Here is an 18335-nt window from a genome sequence, read left to right as displayed (position 1 = left end):
TTTCAACGAACAGATGCAATGCCGGAAGCACATGCTTGTCTATGCCAAGAAATTTGGGATACAGCTGGGGAGCCAACTGGAAGAGATCCATTTGATGCCCATTCCAAAGAAAGGTGATCTAACAGAATGAAGCGATTATCCAATGATATCATTAATATAGTACACAAGTAAAATTTTGCTGAATATCATTCAAAAGCGGCTGCAGCAATACATCGACAGGGAACTGCCAGAAATTCAGGCTGGATTCAGAAGAGGATGTGGAACAAGGGGTCTCACTGCTGATGTCAGATGGATCTTGGCTGAAAGTAGAGAATACCAGAAAGATGTTTACTTTTGCTTTATTGACTTGCAAAGACATTTGACTGTGTGGATCATAACAAATTATGGATAACGTAGAGAAGAATGGGAATTCCAGAACACTTAATTGTGCTCATGAGGAACCTGTACATAGTACAAGAGCAGCCATTTAAAGAGAACAGGAGGATACTGTGTGGTTTAAAATCAGGAAAGGTGTGCTTTAGAAGTGTATCCTTTCACCATACTTATTCAATCTGTATGCTGAGCAAATAATCAGAGAAGCTGGACTATATAAAGAAGAATGTGGCATCAATAAGAGGAAGGCTCATTAACAACCTGCAGTATGCTTGCTGAAAGCGAAGAGGACTTGAAGCACTTACTGATGAAGATCAAAGACCACAGCCTTCAGTATGGATTACACTTCAACATAAACAAAACAAAAATCTTCACAACTGGACTAATAAGCAACATAATGATAAATGGAGTAAATATTGAAGTTGTCTAGGATTTCATTTAACTTGGATCTACAATCAATGCCCATAGAAGCAGCAGTTAAGAGATAAAACGACACATTGCATTGGGCAAATCTGATGCAAAAGACCTCCTTAAAGTGTTAAAAAATCAAAGGTGTCACTTTGAGGAGTAAGGTGCGCCTGATCCAAGCCACGGTATTTTCGGTTGCCTCCTATGCATGCAAAAGCTGGGCAATGAATAAGGAAGATGGAAGAAGAATTGATACATTTGAATTATGGTGTTGGTGAAGAATACTGAATATACATACCAGGGACTGCCAGAAGAGTGAACAGATCTGTCTTAAAAGTATAGCCAAGATGGTGAGACTTCGCCTCACATACTTTGAACATGTCATCAGGAGGGACCAGTCCTTGGTAGAGTAGAGGGTCACCGAAAAAGAGGAGGACCCTTGGTGAGATGGATTGACACAGTAGCTGCAACAATGGGCTCAAACGTAGTCACAATTGTGAGGATGGCATAGGACCGGGCAGTGTTTCGTTCTTTGGTACATAGGGTCACTATGAGTCAGAACCGACTCGATAGCACCTAACAACATGTACGTAGTGTGTGGCAGGCTGTAGCTAAGTACTTTATTAATCTTCAGAGTAAGACCTATCTATAGATGAGTATTTCCCCCATTTTGTACACGAGGAAACAGTTAAAACTGATCTAATTATAGGCCTAACAACAAATCCCATGTGCTCTTCCCTGCTGCCTCTAGCTTGAATCCTCTCTACCTGCTGTCTAAAGTTATCTATATGATTAAAAAGAGCTCACTTAAATCAAGTTAGTGAAAACAACCACACATAGCCTTAAATGAAAATACATAAAGCCTTTAGATTAGTAGATGTAGGCTATCTTTTCAAACCCCTGAAAGTTTCTAAAACTCAGTGTGCTATAGTAAAAGAAATAGTGACAGTCCAAAGTCCTAAGTTCTAGTCCAAGCTCGTGTACCAAACAAATCACTTAATATCTCAGGGGCTATTTCCTCATCCATAAAATGAGTGATTTGAACAGTATTATTTCTCTGGTTCTTTCTTACTGGGATCAATAGCATACATATTAAAAATATATTTCACAGATTTTTTGATAGGACTATAGCCTCTATATGTGAGTGCAAACCTCATCCTAATTAGAGAGGCTTGATTTTTTTCTTGGTTAAATGTGGCCATATTCTGGTTTTTATGGTTTTTTCTGCCTCGTTTTATTAGGACTGATTCAGCTCTACAATCCCACATATAAATTTACATATTTGGTAAGATAGAAAGGAAATGGTACTGAGTTCCAAGCCCAAACTGCCACAAATTGCCTAGTCTTGGGCAAATCATTTTCAACGTCCATGGGCTTCAGTTTTCTTATTGAAAATGAGCACTTTGGAATTCTAGTACCCCTTCCAGCTTGAACATTCAGTAAGTTTAAACTTTCTTGGGATTATTTGGGTGGGGGGTGGGGGGGGGGGGGGCGGTGCTAAATCCCGTGGGTCATTCTTCTCATATACGAAAGTCAGTCATCCCGATTTTATTCTAACTTTTCCCTAGTTCATTATAAAGAAATGTCAAAATTGGCCGTAGTGACTGATTTCTGTGTTCCACCTTCACCAAAAAAAAGGCAAGAAAAAAAAAAAGAAACGCTCTTCAAAGTTTTGCTTTCTTAAAGCTATTACATCAATTTGACTATCTGAATCAAATCGTTTTATGCTTATGAGGGAAGATGAGATTTTCTTAAGCTTAAAAATGTATGTGATGTAGTAGTTAAAAGTTAGAATGTTACTTGGTGATTAGTGAAGCAAAAAGGACTCCCATTTTAGAGGCAACAAGGAGAATATTTTGTATTCTCCAAGGGACCATGCACAGCATCCAATCATGGCATAATGCCTTTGGACAGCTCATTGTTATGGGAACCTTATTCCCTTTAACTAAAGGTGTCATTCATTTCAGCCTGGCTGGGGACTAGGCTTGAAAAGAATGCAGATATGTGGGACCTCATTTTTATTTTTATAGTAGCATCTAAAAAGACCATTTTCTTTTTCTTGGGGTACTGCGATTCCCCCATATATCTCTCTAAATGTCTATAATAATTATCTGCATATCAATACTTTTTTCAGTCTAACTTCAAGCCCTGATTTTTCTTTCACCCACCAGTTCAGACCTTTTGTTGTTTTTGCAGGAGTCCTGTGGCTTATCCGAGAGACCTGACGGGAGCTATTCTAAATACAAAATGCAGAGAGATTCTCGTCGGCTGCACCGAGATGATGCCAAGTACAGAATCAAAAGCTTCCAAGTAATGTCCTTTATATGCCTTTTTCGTCTCGGAATATTATCTACATTTACAGCTACAGCCTCCTCCTAAGCAGCTTCTTTGGTGTTCATGCAAGGGCACATGTAAAAGATAAGTTTTTTCGTAATGTATGAAATAGATTTTCCATTTTGTGGGAGTGGAGAAGGAAACTCTGACGACTGTGTTTATAACTTTTTTCTTGGGAACTGAGCTTTAAGTTTATGCATTGTTGCTTAGTATGTTTGTCTATTGGCATTGATATTGCTTAAGAAATCCTGAGCAAGGAAATCCCAGGTCACTTGGTTGGTAAAAACTGTAGTGTGAATATTTGCCTTTCTCTATGCACAAGTCGAGGTGCTATACAATGAAGTCCCCAATAGATCAAGCCACATATTAAAAAATAAACAGCAACATAAAAAAGAAAAAAAAAAAAAACTGTTGCCATTGAGTCAGTTCTGACTCATGGAGACCCCTTGTGTGTCAGTATAGAACTGTGCTCCGTAGGGTTTTCAATGGCAATTTTTTTGCAAGTACATCACCAGACCTTTCTTCCAGAGCACCTGTGGGTGAAATTGAACCTTTAGCCTTTTGTTTAGCAGCCGACCATGCTAACCGTTTGCACCACCCAGGGACTCCGAACCACCTATAGTCTTTGGTAAACTTTAGCCCTGACATCTTTGGTCATTCTTTTTTTGAGGATATGAACTCCATGCTAACCACGGCAGTTATGGCCCATTAACACTGAACTAACACAGGAGACTGGGAAGATTGAACCATATTGACAAAAAGCCTACCTTCTCCTAGAGGCTACCCAATATCCACCTATGGCGTAGTTGATTTTAAACCCATTTGACCCTGAATAGTGCTTAGCCTAGAGCAAAGTTTCTCAATCTTGGCATTATTGTCATTTTGAGCCAGATATTCTTTGTTGTGGGGGCTGTCCTGTGCATAGTAGGATGTTTAGCAGTGTCTGTATTATCTAAACACTGGATGCCAGTAGCCTCCCTACCCCTGTATTATAACATTCAAAAATGTCTCTAGACATTTCGAAATGTTCTCTGAAAGGCAGAAATCACCCCTGGTTGAGAACACTGGCCTAGAGAGAATCCATCTATATTTGAATGTATACCCCAGGTTAATTTAAAAACATAAGCTTCTGGCTTTTTTATATTCTTATAAACTTCAATATGCATGAATATTCATTACACTGTATATATTCACTTATTACATCCAAATATAATTATTTCTAAGAAGCATCTTTGCTCCTCTGAATGTAATTGGATAGAATGCTCATTGGATATAAAGTCAGTGCTCATTTCCAAAAGTGCTTCGTAGCATGCTTAAATTGAGCACTCCACGTCGCCAGCCCAAACAAAAACTTAGCACAATTAGGCCAAGTTATCAATACCCTTACTGTGAAGAGAGCACCCTGTGACTTTGTACCTTGTCATCTTTGTTGTTTATAGATTGGCATTATTGGTTATAGTAGTGAGTTCATTATCTCACATGGCTGCTTAAGTTCCCTAAGAATGTTCTAAAACCCATGCGCAACAACCACCCATTTGTCAGTCGAGGCTTGCATGTTGCTGTGTTGCTGGATGGGTTTCAGTTTATTTTCCAGACTAAGAAGAACAGGCAGAAAGTTTGGAGATTTACTAAATTAAAAAATTAGCCCCTGTAAATCTTATGGATCACAACAGTCTAATCCACAGCAGATGGCACAGGACTGGACAGTGTTTTGTTCTCTTGTGCATGGGGCCGCCACGAGTCGGTGCTGACTTGATGGCAGCTGACAAACAATAGTGTTCTAACATTCCCATCAGGTCTCGTATACTCTAGCCTTATTTCTCCATCATTTAAAGGAGTGCCACTAACCTTAAACAGAAGTGTAAGGCTTGGGCAACAATAGATAATAATAATAACTACCAGTTATTGAGCATATATTAAAATGAACTACCTGAAACTGGCACATTATTTTTCCTCTTTTACTAGTGAAGAAACTAAGGTTATAGAGCAATGAAATGGTTGGATCAGGATTAAGACCTCTATCTGCTTGTATTCAGTAATCCATGTCCTTAACAATGTCATTGTAGTGTGAGTTATGACCTCATATACTTTAATTTTTCTAGAAATTGCCAAATGTAGGACTATATTTTTAACATGTAAAAGTCAGTTTTCTCTAAAAATACATAAAGACAACACTTGCCTCTTACTTCAGCAGGAGTCTAGATGCAAATCAAACGGATGTATTGCATTGGGCAAATTGGCTGCAAAACACCTCCTTAAAGCAAAGATGTCACCTTGAGGACTAAGGCACGCCTGACCCAATCTATGGTATTTTCATTCGCCTCATATGCATGAGAAAGCTGGACAATGAATAAGGAAAATCAAAGAAGAATTGATACATTTGAATTATGGCATTGGCAAACAATATTGCCCATACCATGAATTACCAGAAGGATAGCCAGAATATCCCTTAGATGTGAGCATGGCCAGACTTCATCTCATTTGCTTTGGACATGATATCAGAAGGGATCAGTCCCCGAAGAAAGACATCATGCTTGGTAAAGTAAAGGGTCAGTGAAAAAGAGGAAGACCCTCAGTGAGATGGATTGACACAATGACTACAACGATGGACTCAAGCATAGCAATTATTGTGAGGATGGCGCAGGATGGGGCGATGTTTAGTTCTGTTATACATAGTGTTGCTGTGAGTCAAAATCAACTGGATGGCACCTAACAACAACAACAACTAGATGCAAATGAAATATTTAAAACATTATTTTTCCATAAAGTTAGATTGGGCATCAGGTGAATCAGTGCTATCTGGTGATACCAAATTGGTGTAAATCAATGGAATTTCCATAATAGCATATGGCAAAGCTATGAGTGTTTAGCAACATGTTTAGTAAGTAATCTCAACAGAATTCTCTTACAAATTTCATTTTGCAGCTGAAGAGGAAATCAGGTCTGGTTTGAAAGGAACACCAAGCCTTGGCAATATGAGATATAAGTTTGAAGTTTTTGAAAATAGGTAGTGCAAGTAGAGGAAGGGGCCACAAGCATATTTTATGATGACATTGTTACATATTAATACTACCTAAGCACTTTAGTGGTGAATATATAGACTTACCATCATGTGTAGAAGACATCTGACATGAAATAATACAGTAATCTACACAAAACTGATGGATGTAATCACATTTTTTTAAAGTCATTGGAGAGGAAAATATGAGAGCACATTTTGGCAAATATAGATACCAATGGTCTTAGGCTCCTATGACTTTTATGAAAACAAGTTATTAAGAAGACTGAAAGAGGTGCATCTTCAAAAGAAGAATGAGTCCGGATTGGTAGTGAGAAACTTATGTTAATAATTGCGTGGCTTCTTGGATAATTGGAAGAGCTAGCTCAGTTGATCATTCACTTCCTGAAGAAAATGCTTCAAATAAGAGGCATTAGAACTATTTCTATCAAAGAGAGAGAGCACCCCATTAGCTCAATTAGTTATGGAAGGCGTCATCTCAGCAGCTACTAACTTCTCCCACATTTTGCTAGGACAAGAAATTAAAGAAAAGCACACTGCAAGGACTTGAGTTCACTGGCTCTTCCGAAAACTGCTGTTCTGGGAAATCAGCTAGTATAGAACTCAGTTTAATTCAGCAAATACTACAAAGCGCTGTACTGCCTGTTGGGTCGGTGGGGGGTGGGGGGGTGCATATAAAGATCTAAAACACATGATCTTCAAAGAAAGAATTGTTATCTGGCTGTCTTAATCCTAATAGATAATCCTCACATGGTTGTTCTAGAGCAGGTGTCAGCAAACTACAGCCCAATGGGCCAACTCCTGCCTGCGACTTTTTTTTTTTTTTTTTGCAAATATAGTTTGTTGGAACACAGCCACACTTATTCATTCACATCATCTATGGCTGCTTTCACACTAGATGTCAGAGTTGAGTAGTTGTAACAGAGACCGTACGGCTCACAGAGGCTGAAATATTTACTGCCTGCCCATTTATAGAAAAAAAATGTGCTGATCCCTGGTATAGAAAAATAAATCACCAATCTACTCTTTCTTCCATCACATATTATGTAAAACATTTTCTCTCCTTCATTGACCAAATAAATACTGCCCAAGCTCTTTGGAAAATCAGTACTTATCCATTCATTTTTATCAAGGACGAGCTATGTGCCAGGAATGTTCTAGGCACATGAGATTCACATCAGTAAACAAAACAGAAATCCCTTCCTTTTTTGAGCTTCTGTTCTAGTAGACAGATATTCATGTTTGTTGTTGTTTTTACCTCAACATTCAGCAAGCACTTATTGAATTTCTGTGGTGTACAAGGGCTCAAGAGAATGACATGAAAAGAAAAACAGTTACCAACCCTTAGGAATTCAAAGCCTTCCCCAAAACAACTGTACTGCAAAGGAAAAAGGGATAAATGCTATAAAAGAGACCTCAGTGAAATGCTGTGAAAGTTTAAAGAATGGAAGATGCTGACGAATCTTTTGAAAAGATGTTTTTGATGACAGGTTATGGGGAAGTGTTTTATCTGCAGCTCAATTTGAAAGTAAACCTCTGTTAGCATTATAGCTGTAGTACCCTGACTGTATTGTTGTTGACAGAGAAATAACTGTTAGAATAACAGAACCATCTTGGCAATTGGCTTCTCTCATATTGTTGCTGTTTTAGGAAGGCGGCGAAACATCCAGCAGGTCCAGACTGCTGGTAGAGGGAAGGGTTAGCAGGAAGAGTGCACGTCAAGCTCTTCTTTTTCAGTCCAAGGCTAGAGCTGACCTCCTGCTGTTTACTCCCATGGCAATCACCAAGACAAAAGTGATCAAATTTCTAGAAACTTGTTTAGATTTTGAGTAGGACCAAGGTCTGCAATCGCTGAGAGCGTAATGTAAAGTTGTACTAAGCTGACTGAGAAACAGGACAAAGGCTGATCTGAAAGTTTATGTTTAGAATTCAATTCAAAACTGAATCTAACACAACATTGTCCCTGTCTCTCTGTAGACAACAGGAGCATTTCATGGCCTCTGTTTTCATCAGGCTTAATTGGGTTTCTGTAGGACCGACAGGCCTCCTTGCTGTCCCAGCTGTTTCCAATAGAACAGAACGTTAAAGAGTCAGCCAGTAACACAGCATTGCTCATCTGAATTCACGGAAGAGCGTGGTTTTGTCCAAGAAATCTCCATTTGTTACCTGCCCTTTTTGCTCCCTACCCATACTAAATATGTGGTTTTAATTAGCACTGGATTTTTCTTTTTTTTTTTTTTAGTAAAATCACAGAAGACACGTTTTTCTCCTACCCTTCCTCTACCTGAAAAGAAATTCATTTTCTCTTTGGAGAGTTAGTATGCAGCTTCTTTTTAAAGAAAGAGATGTTTTACAGAATAAGATGAAATAAGTGAGCAAATGTTGATAATGGCTTTCAACAGAGTTTATGAAGGGAGAGTTTGCTAAAGCCCTTTGTCATATTTGTTCTGTGTAAGCATGTGTGTGGTATAAGTACATGCTTTGGTCATGGAAACCGTTTCTCCCTCACTGAACCTGTCTGTGCTTTGTTTCTACCTGGCTCATAGCAATTAATGGCCGTTAGCCCTTTCTCCTTAACTCAGCTATTTCTGTATATGTCTTAAATCTCCTACAGCAGTAGTTTCTAAAACATGCTATGTATAAATCCTGGTACAACTCAAGATTTTAGTTGATACATAAGCATTTTTATTTTAATGACTATTAAAATATATCACTAGTGCATTATTCATGTAATTTTACAGATGCTGCTTCGGACCAATAGTGGCAGCCATAGGGACATTTGGGGAAGCTTTGACTCCAAAATACCCCCATTATCTCATTTATAACCACCCCCTCCATGCTTTGATAAGAAATTGTATGTAAACTACCATGCAAACACAGCTGCATGTACTGTGCAACCCCTGAGGGAACATAAGCAGTTTGCAATTGGCTTCCAACCTAAAGGTTGGCAATTCAGGCACACCCAGTAGTGCCATGAAAGAAGGGTCTAGAAATCTGCTTCCTAGCCAAGAAAACCCCATAGAGCAGTTCTACTCTGTAACGCCTGGGGTCACCCTGAATCAGAATCAACTCGATGGCAATGAGTTTGTTTTATTTCCTTTGTTTTTTTGTTTTTCGATAGATAGATAGACAGAGAGAGAGGAAGGAAGGGAGGGGGGGGAGGGAGGAAGGAAGGAAAATTAATTTTAGGGGGCAAGGTTTTTTTTTTAAGTTAATGTAAAATCAAATAGTAAAAGTATAAAAAAAAAAAGAAGTTTGAGAATTGTACTACTGGATTGCATGACCTTTGAGGGCAGACACTCTGCCTCATTTTTTTGTACTCCAGCATACACAATGAGTGTAACAATATATGTTATACTAGTGATTTAAAATAATTAAAATAATTTTTTTCCTAGGTTAAGCCTTTTCTGGAATTCTAACAATAATTTAATTACTGTTTCCCCAGAAATGCTTACATGACACATCCAAAATTTTGTAGGCAATCAAGTCATGCTGAAATATGGAGATTCATTTGAGATTCTTTTGAAATGATCAAGACTAATCTGCCAGCCATGACATTTGACTAATTTTATCTTGCTGATTAAAAATTGAATAAATATTGCCAATTGAGTTGGGATTTTCGTTTGTTACAAAATCTGAAAGTGACAATGGATCGAAAGTGCTTATGTAGCAAACAGTATGGATCCGTAGATAGATAGCACATTAATTTTTTAGCCATGCTTGAGGCCTAAATCCATGAGAGCCAAAGTACAACCTTGAGTATATCCCACCTGAACTTAGAGACCATCCCAAGAATAGACGTGCTGCGTTGACACCAATGACCGAAGACCAGACAAGTTGGGGAATAACACCAAGGACATCATACATGAAGAAAGCAAGAGGTCATTGTCTTAGTCATCTAGTACTGCTATAACAGAAATACCACAAGTGGATGGCTTTAACAAAGAGAAGTTTATTCTTTCACAGTCCAGTAGGCTAGAAGTCTGAATTCAGGGCACCGGCTCCAGGGGAAGGCTTTCTCTGTCTGTCAGCTCTGGAGGAAGGTCATTGTCATCAGTCTTACATTGGTCTGGGAGTATTTCAGCACAGGAACTTCAGGTCCAAAGGACATGTACTGCTCCCAGCACTGTTTTCTTGGTGGTATGAGGTCTCTGTGTCTCTCTGCTCACTTCTCTCTTTTATATCTCAAAAGAGGTTGGCTTAAGAAACTCTCTGATCATGTGAATCTCATCAATATAACTGCCACTAATCCACCTCATTATAGTGACAGGATTCACAACACATAGGGAAATCACATCAGACGACAAAATGGTAGACAATCGTACAGTATTGGCAATCATGACCTAGCCAAGTTGCAGAACACATTTTGGGGGGACAGAATTCAATCCATGACAGTCATTAAAAAGACAGGAAAGAAAGAAAAGACTAAAATGGATATCAGAAGAGACCCTGAAATTTGCTCTTGAACATAAAGTAGCTAAAGCGAAGGGAAGAAATTATGAAATAAAAGAGATAAACAGAAGATTTCAAAGGATGTGTCAAGAAGACAAAGTAAAATATTATAATGAAATGTACAAAGTCATGCAGGTAGAAAACCAAAAGGGAAGAACACACTCACCATTTCTCCAGCTGAAAGAACTGAAGAAAAAATTCAAGCCTTGAGTTGCAATTTTGAAGAATTCTATGGGCAAAATATTAAATGATGCAGGAAGCATCAAAAGAAGATGGAAGGAATACACAGAGCACTGTACCAAAAAGAATTGGTCGATGTTCAACCATTTCAGTAGTAGCAATGATGGTATTGAAGGAAGAAGTCCAAGCTGCCCTGAAGGCATTGGAAAAAATAAGGCTCCAGGCATTGATGGAATACCAATTGAGATGTTTCAACAAACGGATGGGGCACTGAAAGTGTTCGCTTTTGTATGCCAAGAAATTTGGAAGACAGCTACCTGACCAACCAACTGGAAGAGATCCATATTTGTGCCCATTCCAAAGGTGATCCAAAGGAATGCAGAAATTATCGAACAATATCAGTATCACATGCAAGTAAAATTTTGCTGAAGATCATTCAAAAGTGGTTGCAAGAGCGCATAGACAAGGAACTGCCAGAAATTCAACCCAGATTCAGAAGAGTACATAGAATGAAGGATATCATTGCTGATATCAGATGTATCTTGCCTGAAAGTGGAGAATACCTGGAAGAGGATTACCTGTATTTTTATTGTCTACAAAAAGGCATTCAACTGTGTGGATAACAACAAATTATGGTAACATTGCAAAGAATGAGAATTCCAGAACACTTAACTGTGCTCATGAGAAACCTGTACATAGACCAAGAGGCAGTCATTCAAACAGAACAACGAGAACTTCATGGTTTAAAATCAGGAAAGGTGTATGTCAAGGTTGCATCCTTTGACCATACTTATTCAGTCCGTATGCTGACTAAATAATCTGAGGCGCTGGAGTATATGAACAAGAGCATGGCATCAGGATTGAAGGAAGACTCATTAACAGCTTGCGATATGCAGACAACACAACCTTGCTTGCTGAAAGTGAAGAGGACTTGAAGCACTTACTGATGAAGATCAAAGACCCCAGCTTTCAGTATGAATTACACCTCAAGTTAAAGAAAACAAAAATCCTCACAACTGGACCAGTAAACAACATCATGATGAATGGAGAAAATATTGAAGTTATAAAGGATTTTATTTTACTTGGATTCACAATCAACACCCATGGAAGCAGTGGTGAAGAAATCAAACGACGCAGTGCATCGGGCAAATCTGCTGCAAAAGATCTCTTTAAAGTGTTAAAAAGCAAAGGTATCACTTTACGGACTAAGGTGTGCCTGATCCAAGCCAGGGTGTTTCAGTCACCTCATAGCACGGGAAAGCTGGACAATGAATAGGGAAGACTGAAGAAGAATTGACGTCTTTGAATTATGGTGTTCATGAAGAATATTGTATATACCATGGATTGCCAGGAGAATGAACAAATCTGTCTTGGAAGAAGTACAACCAGAATGCTCATTAGAAGCAAAGATGGCAAGACTTTGTCTCCCATACTTTGGACGTGTTACTAGAAAGGACCTGTTGCTGGAGAAGAACATCATGCTTAGTAAAGGGTCAGTAAAAAAGGTAAAGACCCTCAATGAGATGGATTGACGCAGTGGCAGCAACAGTTGGTGCAAGTATAACAATTGTGAGGATGGCACAGGGCCAGGTAGTGTTTTTTTTCTGTTGTCCATAGGGTCACTGTGAGTTGGAACTGACTAGACAGCACTTAACAACAACGACAGAGCCCCACTCTACCAAACCCAAGCCCTTGACAAGCTACATGCTTTCACCTCTCCAGATAATATAATCAAGACAAGCCTTAATGGCAAGATTATAAAGAATTTTGCCTATGAACATACCATGAATAATCATCTAAGATTCAAAATTCTAGGTACTAAAACCATAAGAAAACCGAATTAAATTTGTTATTAATTCTTAATATACATGTCATAGCATATTCATCCAAATACTTATTGTTTTCTTTAAAATAGTCACTTTAAGAGAATAAGTACTGATTTCAATGAGGCTACCATCATTAAAACATCTTTGCACTCTGTCTTTGGCTCTTTATTTGTCAGTAGTACATTCTTTTGAATATCCCTATGGATGGCAGTTTTTTTATCCAGTATGAGTAGGTTTAGTTTCTGAAAATGGATGAAAGTTGTGTCAGGCCAAGACTGAGTTTGGTAAAAAAAAAAAAAAATGCTGAGTAAAATGTTTTTCATCAGGGATTTTCTTGGACTATAAAACTTTATACAATAAAATATCAATTGGATAAGGGTGAATCTATCAGTACTATTAGAAAAACTACTCAAAGAGACTCAAACAGCCTGATCTAGCAGAGTATTTTCACGAGTTTGACCCATCTGGCAGATGAGTGTTGTTTTGGGTTTATATTATTGTGTAAATTTGGATTTCCTGTGGTAAAGATACTTTGCATATTTACACATACTCTTTGCTCAATGATTCCGTTGAGGTAGATCAGAATCATAAAATGTTGGTACTGAAAGGGCTAAGATGTGATCTGGTTCGGCTCTCATTTTTTTTACATGAAAAAATTGAGAATGTGAGAGTGGCATTCTCCTATCTCCTGACTTCCACCATAGAGGACTATCTGTATTTCGGTCAAGAAATAATCATGCATGACCATTATTGAGTTCCTTACTCCAGGTGGCACTGTGCTAAATAGTAGAATATTTGGATGGCTAAATGGAAGGATAGAGAGACGGAGATGATCAAACCCCCACCCACATGGATGTTAAAATCTAAAATAGCATCCTACAGATTGAAATGTGGAGGGCAGAGGTTAAGTACTCTGTCTGCCCAGATTGATCTTTTAAATAGGAATAAAGTTACCTAAGGAAGAGGTTCAGCTTTCTTGAGCACTAGTGGAGGACTGAGAATTAAGAAGACAAAGATGGAGGGACGGTGAATTGTTAGAATTGTTAGGCTAGAGACAAATTCAAGAAAACCTTTCTGCCATAGATTCAGAAATACATGTGTTTTTTTCCTTCTCTCCAGGGGAAGCGTTGGATGAATTAAAAAAAAAAAAAAATCAAATGTATCATTTGTCATATAAACTTTGAACTTATAATATTCCTGAGAGAAAAATACTTGGTGGGCGTCTTTAAATATTAATCATTAGAGATCAGTTTAGCAAAAAGATTTAGTCAGGTTGGAACAGCTTTTAAGAAACCAATTACAATATGGGTTATGAAAGAGAAGTGGAAGAAGCCCAGGGAAAATATTAGAAAATGCAAGTCCCTTCACCCAGTGGAATTTTTGCAGGGAATTCTGGCTAACTAGACGACACTTTTTTTTTTTTTTTGGACTGGGTTAGCTTATTGAAACTTATGACAGCAATAAAAATAGTTCCTTGTGCTAAGGATATAAGAATTGGTAAAAAGCAGGAGTTGGGATTATTAAAATTGCAAAGAATCTTGGTTTTTAACAAGCACTTCCTTTTTAAAACTTACGTATTTTATTAAAAGGAAGGTAGAACTTAGGCAGAAACATTCATCTTATAGTCAACTTGTGAATTTACTTATATAAAAAGTCCACAAATTAAATATCAATATTTAATTGGAGGACATGAAGGTATTTTTTTTTCATATTCTGCTAAGTATGTTGAATATTCAAAGGGAATGTAAAATAATTTTCTTTCAGGGTGTTCTTTCTGGGCTCATTTCACTAGTTACACTTCGACTTAAATATGGTAGATTATAAGTCTTTTGAAGACAAGATGTTAGAACTCCATGACGTATTAGAGTTAAACCTGTTCATTTTCCACAATGAAAAAAAGAAATGTGAGTGGTTTAATGATGAATAAATCAACAATTGTAAAGGAGTAACCCCCCTGAATGTGTATGTACCTGTTAATGTTGTTGTTGTTGTTAGGTGCCATCGAGTGGGTTCTGACTCATGGCGACCCTGAGCACAACAGGACGAAACACTGCCCAGTCCTGCACCATCCTCACAATTGTTGCTGTGCTTGAGCACATAGTTACAACCACTGTGTCAATCCATCTGGTTGAGGGTCTTACTCTTTTTCGCTGACCCTCTACCAAGTATGATATCCTCCAGGGAATGATCCCTCTTAACAACACATCCAAAGTATGTGAGACACAGTCTCACCATCCTTCCAAGGAGTATTCTGGTGGTACTTCTTCCAACACAGATTTGTTTGTTCTTTTGGCAGTCCATTGTATATTCGGTATTCTTCGCCAGTACCACAATTCACAGGCATCAATTCTTCTTCTGTCTTCCTTACTCATTGTCCAGCTTTCGCATGTGTATGAGGCGATTGAAAACACCATGGCTTGGGCCAGGCGCACCTTAGTCCTCAAAGCAACATCTTTGGTTTTCAACACTTTAAAGAGATCTTTTGCAGCAGATTTGCCCAGTGCAATGCATCATTTGATTTCTTGACTGCTGCTTCCATGGATGTTGATTGTGGATCCATGTAAAATGAAATCTTTGACAACCTCAATCTTTTCTCCATTTATCATGATGTTGATTATTGGTCTAGTTGTGTGGATTTTTGTTTTGTTTATGTTGAGGTGTAATCCATACTGAAGGCTGTGGTCTTTGATCTTCATCAGTTAGTGCTTCAAGTCCTCTTCACTTTCAGCAAGCAAGGTTGTGTCATCTGCATAACACAGGTTGTTAATGAGTCTTCCTCCAATCCTGATGCCCCATTCTTCTTCATATAGTCCAGCTTTGCAGATTATTTTCTCAGCGTACAGATTGAATAGGTATGGTGAAAAGATATAACCCTGACACACACCTTTCCTGACTTTAAACCATGCAGTATCCCCTTATTCTGTTGAAATGACTGCCTCTTGATCCATGTACAGATTCCTCATGAGCACAATTAAGTGTTCTGGAATTCCCATTCTCAGCAATGTTATTCATAATTTGTTATGATCCACACGGTCGAATGCCTTAGCGTAGTCAATAAAACACAGGTAAACATCTTTCTGGTATTCTCTGCTTTCAGCCAGGATCCATCTGACATCAGCAATGATATCCCTGGTTTCCATGTCTTTTTCTAAATCAAGCTTGAATTTCTGGCAGTTTACCGTTAATATACTGCTGCAGCTACTTTTGAATGATCTTCAGCAAAATTTTGCTTGCATGTGGTATTAATGATATTGTTGGTTTCTGCATTCTGTTGGATCACCTTTCTTTGGAATAGGCATAAATATGAATCTCTTCCAGTCAGTTGAGCAGGTAGCTATCCTCCAAATTTCTCAGTATAGATAAGTGCACACTTTCAGTGCTTCATCCATTTTTTGAAACATCTCAATTGGTGTTCTGTCAATTCCCGGAGACTTGTTTTTGCCAATGCCTTCAGTGCAACTTGGACTTCTTCCTTCAGCACCATCAGTTCTTCATCGTATGTTACCTCCTGAAATGGTTCAATGTCGACCAATTCTTTTTGGAATAGTGATTCTGTATTCCTTCCCTCTTCTTCCATATTATTCCTGGTGATATGAGGTCCTGTCTCTCTGCTCACTTCTCTGTTTTATATCTCAAGAGATTGCCTCAAGAAGATGGAAGGAACACCTATTAATAGAGTATCAAAATGCATGAAGCAAAAAGTGATGTAAGTTTAAGAATAGGCAAATCCTTAATTATGGTTTGATACTTCGTTCATTTCTCAGTAATAGATAAATAGTGGGCTTAAAATCAGTAGGGATATAGAAGACTTGAACAACACAATCAACTAACTAGCTCAGCTGCTAACTAAAATGTTAGCAGTTCAAATCCACAGGCCACTCCTTGGAAACCCTATGGGGGCATTTCTCTCTCCTATAGAGTTGCTATGAGTCAGAATTGACTAGATGGCAGTGGGTGTTTGGTTTTGGCTTTTTCTAACCAACAACATTAGATTAAACTACTTTTTCTAGTACACATTAAACATTCACCAAAATAGACCATATTCTGGGCCATAAAACAGATATCAATAAATTTAGAAGGGTTGAAATTACACAAAGCCTGTTGTCTAACTACAACGAAATTAAACTAGAAATCATTAATAGAAAGACAGCTGGAAAATTCCCAAGTATTTGGAAATTAAACAACATTTTTAAATAACCCATGGGTCAAAGAAGAAATCAAAAGGAAAATTAGAAAGTATTTTTTAACTATATGAAAATGAAAGCATACTTATCAAAATTTGTTGGATTCAGCTAAAACAGTACTTGGAGGAAAATTTATAATAAATGCTTATATTACAAAAGGAAGTTCTCAAATTGATAAGCCAAGCTTCCACCTTTAAGAAACTAGAAAATGAAGAGCACATTAAAACCACATTAAGCAAAAAGAAGGAAATAATAAAGAGTAGAAATCAATGAAAGAGAAAGCAGAAAAATAGAGAAAACCAATGAAACCCAAACTGGGTACTTTAAAATGAACAATGAAAATTAAAAACTTATAGCTAGACCGATCAGGAAAAAAAAAAGAAGAAGATACAGCTGGCCAATACTTGGAATGAAAGAATCAATTTTGTTTTAGGAATTTAAAACCATGCCTTTTAGGAAGAATGAGTAGGATTTGAATATCTTTCATCCTTCTAGTTAGGCACATTTTGTGGCTGTCATTACACATCTGTTCCAGCAAGATGTCCAAACCTATATCCCTACACCTGTCCTCTCATCGTCTCTCTCTGTCTAGGAATCAGTGAACAAAATCTGAGTATGTTTGCTTTCCCCTATTTTTATTCTTTTTCACGATCATCAAAGCATCATTCGGATCAAAACCTCTCCTTACACTTTTTTTTCTTTCATGCTTCGCATTAAAACCGTGATTAAATGGAGGTTACTAGCATTGGTTTAGATCTTAGCCTCCCTTTGCATTTGTACATCTCACTCCACCCAGACCTTCAGTATTTCACTTCTGAACTACAATAGCTGGCTCTCTTGCCTCTAGCTGCTCCATGTCAACTCATCTAAGACTGGTCCTTAAGTATACCTAGGACACAATGTATATCCTGTCCTTTCCAGCAATCCTACAGTAAATGACTTCTAGTTTCTTATGAAATCTTGATAGTGAGAACTAAAAATCACTTGGTTAAAAACTTCAGGGCTGTCGTTTATATAGACCATAACTCCCTTTTGGTACATAAAGGCTAATTATCTTGAATCATCTGAAGGTTATGTTCACATGTTTAGCTGAATAAATCAGCCTTCTAGAAATATAAAAAACTCTTTATTTTTGGCCTTTCTTTTGCATTTGTATACACTGATACATGACAAAGAAATAAAATATAAACTTGGTGCTTACAGAGAATAACAACTAATTCATCAGATAGCCATGTTATATGAGGTTGTATTGTATGTGGCACTGTGTTTTGAGGAATCTGTTTTGGGCCACCTCACTTACAGTTGTTTCATCTAGAATCTTTGGACATTCTTGATCTCTTCCTCTCCCAAGACAGCAACCCCAAAATTTAGCGTCAATTGTAGTCTTTTAACTGTTATATCCACCTCGACACTTGTTCCATTCCAATCTGTTTTCCAAAGTGATCTTTCAAAAATATAAATTAAAGCATGTCATTCCTCTTAAAACTCTTGGTTGCTTTCTGGTTTACTTCTAAACATGGTGTCTGCCCACCTGTTGACCTCATTGTACCCGCTTCCCCC

The 18335-nt window shown here is 37.9% G+C and overlaps 1 protein-coding gene across 4 annotated transcripts in view; it reads left to right on the top strand.

Moving 5' to 3' along the window:
• CEP128 (centrosomal protein 128) overlaps window positions 1-18335 on the top strand; it is a 523299-nt gene that overhangs the window by 493959 nt on the left and 11005 nt on the right. For all 4 annotated transcript variants that reach the window (XM_049899763.1, XM_049899764.1, XM_049899760.1 and 1 more), the window contains one exon: window positions 2977-3090. In XM_049899763.1, the coding sequence (XP_049755720.1) occupies window positions 2977-3090 (114 nt within the window). The remainder of the gene's footprint in view (window positions 1-2976; window positions 3091-18335) is intronic.

The sequence above is a fragment of the Elephas maximus genome, chromosome 10, assembly GCF_024166365.1.
Source record: "Elephas maximus indicus isolate mEleMax1 chromosome 10, mEleMax1 primary haplotype, whole genome shotgun sequence".
NCBI classification, from domain to species: domain Eukaryota; kingdom Metazoa; phylum Chordata; class Mammalia; order Proboscidea; family Elephantidae; genus Elephas; species Elephas maximus.
Note: the sequence above shows the minus strand (reverse complement) of the source record. Positions and strands in the feature narration are given on the sequence as shown.